This window comes from Acyrthosiphon pisum, unplaced genomic scaffold (assembly GCF_005508785.2).
Source record: "Acyrthosiphon pisum isolate AL4f unplaced genomic scaffold, pea_aphid_22Mar2018_4r6ur Scaffold_21727;HRSCAF=24698, whole genome shotgun sequence".
Taxonomy (NCBI): Eukaryota; Metazoa; Arthropoda; class Insecta; order Hemiptera; family Aphididae; genus Acyrthosiphon; species Acyrthosiphon pisum.
Window position 1 is genome coordinate 23,692 of NW_021771225.1, and position 5,252 is coordinate 28,943.

General features: G+C 26.0%; 1 protein-coding gene across 1 annotated transcript; it reads left to right on the forward strand.

The window, feature by feature from the left end:
• Positions 1-1,682: 1,682 nt before the first annotated feature.
• Positions 1,683-5,050, forward strand: LOC100574104. Its single transcript, XM_029492557.1, has 8 exons — positions 1,683-1,869; positions 1,958-2,134; positions 2,233-2,304; positions 2,865-3,020; positions 3,107-3,232; positions 3,330-3,568; positions 4,466-4,624; positions 4,829-5,050. The coding sequence occupies exons 1-7, from the start codon at positions 1,689-1,691 to the stop codon at positions 4,616-4,618; spliced, it is 1,104 nt and encodes a 367-aa protein (XP_029348417.1). The 5' UTR covers positions 1,683-1,688; the 3' UTR covers positions 4,619-4,624; positions 4,829-5,050.
• The last annotated feature ends 202 nt before the right edge of the window (positions 5,051-5,252 follow it).

Sequence of the window (5,252 nt, forward strand, 5' to 3'; positions counted from 1 at the left end):
TTAAGTCCTGAATATTCTCAATATTTAGATTTGGCTCGTCAATTATTGGACAGTTTTGTTGAGCATTTTGAAAGTATATATGGTCGTCACTTAATATCACAAAATATACATGGACTTTTGCATTTATGTGATGATTATGCCAAATTTGGTCCATTAGATCAGTGTTCTACTTTTCCCTTTGAAAATTATATGGGTGTTTTAAAAAATATGATACGAAAACCTCATAAGCAATTAGAGCAAATTGTAAATAGATATAATGAGAAAACAAGTATTCCAAAACACATAGACATCAATCAAGATAAATTTCATCTTTCTGGCCCCCATTGCAATGGACCAAAACTTGAAAGTACTATAAGATATTCTCAATTTAAGGTTCTTAAATCAAAAAATGCCATTGTTAAATCACACATCGAAGCTGATTCTTATCTACTTACATCAAATAAAAAAGTAGTCAAAGTTTTTAATATCATTCAAACTGAACATAAAGATACTTTATTAATATGTAAACAATTCAAACATTACAAATTACTATTTAATAAACCAATTGAGTCGTCATTGTTAGATATCTATGTTGTCAATGAATTGTCTGAAGATTTAATTGTGCTAAACATAAATGACATTAAAAAAAAAGTATTTCTTATTCCTTCGAATAACTACTTAATTGCTTTACCAATAATTCATTCATTGATTTCATAGTTATTTTATTTTTATTTGTAGATTTTTAATCATTCATTTTGCAAAAACATTTTACCTAGAGGTAGCTATTATTTTATTAATTTTAACTGTATAGGACACAGGTACATATATTGTATTATACATTATGTATTTATTGAAGTAGGTAAATAGTATTCATAGAAAAAATACTTGTACATAAACTTTTATTATATTTCATAATATTTAAATTTTAATTACAATTGATATAGGTACCTACTTTTAACTATGTTTTTAATTTTTTGTTTATATATGCTTCTATAATGTTAATCTGTTAATCATACCTATTAATTTATATAAATAAATAATGAATGTACATAAATATTAATAAATAGTTTTAATTTGATTGGACAGTATTTTTACATGTAGTAAATTTATAAATATACAACTTTATGAACTCCTCCTAAAAGGCTGAAACGATTTTGATGACATTTTTTTGTGTGTTTGAATGGTTCTCTGAATGGTTCGGATTACCAATTGTTAGGTTCAACCTGGAGATATACATACTGATCCAAGGATTTTGATATTTAAAATGGGAATTGAAAATTGTTTTGTATATAAATAGGCGAGGGGTGAACACCTTGGGGGTAATCATTGCACAAGGTGATGGTAATCATGGGTATTCATTGGTAATCATAGGTAATCTTTGTAGTAAATCATTGGTAATCATAGGTAATCTTTGTAGTAATTCATGGGTAATCATAGGTATAATCATTGAAATCAGTAATCTGGTGTACAAAATGTCTGTTAGGTGTTGACCCCTCGTAAATAGGTTGCCATTGGTAAGAAATTATACCTATTGTTATTATAAATAACAGAAGAAATATGGCATAATTTTTTTTTTATAAACATTTATTAAAAACACAAATTTTTGGTCTGGACAACGCCGGGTGGGAAAGCTTGTATAATGTATAAATATATATATCTTTATCTATTTTCCAATATTAACATATTTTATCATGTTTAATAGCTTCAAAATGTGGTCGGTTGTTAACTTTCAAAAAGACAACACTGTTGAAACTGTACCATCTTTTTGGATAAAAAAAGATAAATGTGCCTGGCCTAGAAAGAACCCTCCGATGTTTATTAAACGTAGGATATTGCCTAATAAATTTGATTTTGAATATCTAGATGCAAGAAAAATAGGCAAGGACTATGGTAAGAATTCTAAATATTAATTTTTTATGTTAATTATATAAACATGAAAATACTATTTTAATAATAAAATATATACACTACTTTATAGGTAATATACTTGAAGCTAAGAGGAAAACAATAAAAGCTCAAGATAATTCTAATTTGTCATCTGCCAATGACGGCAATGAAGAAATACGTACAAGACATCAAAAAATTAAAAGAAAGTGTATAGAAATAGAAAATAAAGAAAAATCCAATGCTTTGTGGGATATCGGATCAGATACTAGTTAGTATAGTTTTTAACTTGTATTTTGCATATTTAAATATCATAGAATTGTTAAAATATATTTAACTGCAAGACTCAATAAAATCATTTTATTTTAGATTCATCTGATGATCATGGGTATGATGAAGATAAAGATCCTCCATATTCACTATCTAAAATGAAAGTTATTGGTAAGATAATGAGTAATATTATGCTTGTTTTAATAATCACTATTTTAGTAAATTCCATCGCATAACTTTAATAAAAACATTAGTAGGTACCTATTATTTTAAGAGACAATAAATATGCGTTACTCATTCTATATAAAAATATAATATTTGACAATATTAAGTATATTATAATAGGCATCTATGTTAAACAATACTGAATACCTAATAGAAGGCATCTGATCTATTATGAAACATGATAGTTAGAACATAATCTGTGTTCGTATGTTGGTTTTTTACTATATTTCAATTATTTAGCAAGTTATGAGTTTATAATATAGCGTAAATTAAAAATGCTCATAACTCACTTAAAAAACTGAATAATTGTAAAAACCAACATAAGAACAGAGATAATATTCTTACCATCATGATGGTAATAGTAGGTCGATTCATTCTAAAAATATTAAACTAACAGAGCTAAACGTAATCTGCTGAGTGTAAATTTTCCATGTTACGCACTGTAGGACGGAGACAACAAATATCTGTGTGTCGTCTCTTAATGAATAACATATATTATTTTACAGAGACTTCATCTTTTGGGAATAAATGTTCAGCTGATACTATTGAAAGTGATACTAATAATTTAACTCATTCATATCCACAAACATATAAAAGAAAATTAGAATTTGGCAATAAATGCAAATCTCTAAGTCCAAAATTAAATTCTTCTACAACAGTCGGTATGCCATTTATATAAACAATTATTTACATAGTTTATCAATTTAACAATAATAATAATATATTATAAATCTTATTATTTTTTAAGAAAAAAACGATGATTTATTGTATGATACAAATCATGAGATACTTGTAACATCTGCATCCCCATTCAAGGTAACTACTTCATCAAATACTTCCGCAGTTACTAAAGATATTGTTACTGAGATGTCTGGTAAGTTGTGAATTGACTAACATTTAATATTTACTGATTATACCTAAAAAGAAATGTTTTCACATTTTAAATTAATGGCTTCCTTATTATTGCCTAGATACCATAAACAAAATCAATAGAACCACACTCAACATCTGGTATGAAGTTAAAACTTTCGGTGAGAGACTCGAGAAATTAGAAAACACAATTTCTTCAACAAAGAATCCAGAGGTCGATAAAATGATGGCAGTTACAGATGAGTTATTTGACATTCTTTATAAATTACCACTAGAATCTGAAGAAGAACTGGAAAGTTTCGAGATGAAATTATTGGAAAATAATATTAAAAATAAAATGGTAAAATTACATAATATTGGCAAACATTTTATAAATTAACTATTGTGGAAGGAATAATGTATTCTAAATTATCTTTAAATAATAGAGTATTTATCATAATTTTATCAATGATTAATATTTAAATTCAAAATTCAAAATCAGTCATTAGTCATTACTCAGTACTGTTCAAATTATAATATAGTAATATTATCATGTGTACTTAAGAGGACATTGTACCCGCATGTGTTGTCTCTGTCTTAACACATACTATATGAAAATGTACATCCAGCAGTTGTTACATTCAATATTACAGGACCTTTTATCAAACTTCAATGTAAGAATCGGCTGTGTTCTCTCAGTGATATTTTACAATATTTTAACTTTGAAGTGAGCTATGAGTATTTTTAAATATTAATATTTTACATACGCCATTTAAGAATTAAAATATTGTAAAACTACTGAGAGAACACAGATAATGTTCTTGCATTTAAGTTTGATAATGATTCAATTCACTCTTAATATTTAAACAAACAACATAAAATTGGAACTGCTGGACGTACATTTTGATATATTATGTGTTATTAAGATTGTGACAACACATGTGGGTACAACGTCCTTTTATAATAGTATATATTATAATTGTCGAGTATACGATATACCAAACTTAAATTTTGTCATAGCTTTCATAAGTATCATAAAAAATATTTGTGATGTACTGCATAATGTGAGTGTATACGTTTTATAGTAAATATGTTTATAAATTTTATCATAACATGTATTTGTATGTATTGAACATATATATTGCACTGAAATATATGAGAAATATAGTAAAGCATCATTATAACGATTACATTTATACATATTGATTCTTGCTATTATAGTCACTTAATTTAAATTTGTTGAAAATGTTTCGTACAGATGTCTGAATTATCGCGGCTTGTACGTCCTACTCTACCAAGCACTGTAAGAGCAATGTTGAGATTCCTATTTAGTGATTCCTTGTTGATGAATTATAGCTATAAAGATCAAAAAAAAAAAAGATTTTCTCCACATTGGCTGTTTGTTCATTAATCTTTAGTAAGTTTATAGATTTATATAATTTTTATACATATTATTATCTAAATTCTATTCAAAATAAGATCAATACCAGACGGCTGACTTTTCGGTAAAAGACATTTAAATTTTCCCACCTGCTACTGATTTTATTTTTGGTAGAGTAAAATAATTAAAAAGAAACAACATCAGTATGCCTTAATATATTTATAATTTAAATGTTTTCAGGTTCATTAAAAAAGATTGAAAAATTTAAAAACAGCAACACCATTGATATTGAAGTTCCAATTCGAGTGTTTATCGCTGGTGCCAAGTTTAGGTCAAAAAAACCAACCGATGAAACTACAAGAGACAATGATCTAATCATAAATATTTAAATATAAAATAAGAATTTTTCAAATATACTCAAATATTATGTTACTTTAATATTATATTAATCATCATTACTCAAACTTCAAATTGTATACATTTAAATAAAAAAAACTTTCATTGTTTTCAATTTTAAAAAAAAACAATAAATACCTAACACTTAAATACTAGTAACTAACCAATATTTTTGATTTGACTTTTTTCCTGCCCTGGTGAAAATATAGTTGTAGTCTTATTTTTTAATGTTAATGTACTGATTATTATTAATAACATACGATTAACC

Bases quoted from the DNA above. Each gene is read 5' to 3' on its own strand.
- LOC100574104 (XM_029492557.1), top strand. From the start codon at position 1,689: ATGTGGTCGGTTGTTAACTTTCAAAAAGACAACACTGTTGAAACTGTA. The intron at 3,233-3,329 runs GTAAGTTGTGAA...ATTATTGCCTAG, and splicing joins TATTGTTACTGAGATGTCTG to ATACCATAAACAAAATCAAT. The intron at 3,569-4,465 runs GTAAAATTACAT...TGTTTCGTACAG, and splicing joins ATAATATTAAAAATAAAATG to ATGTCTGAATTATCGCGGCT.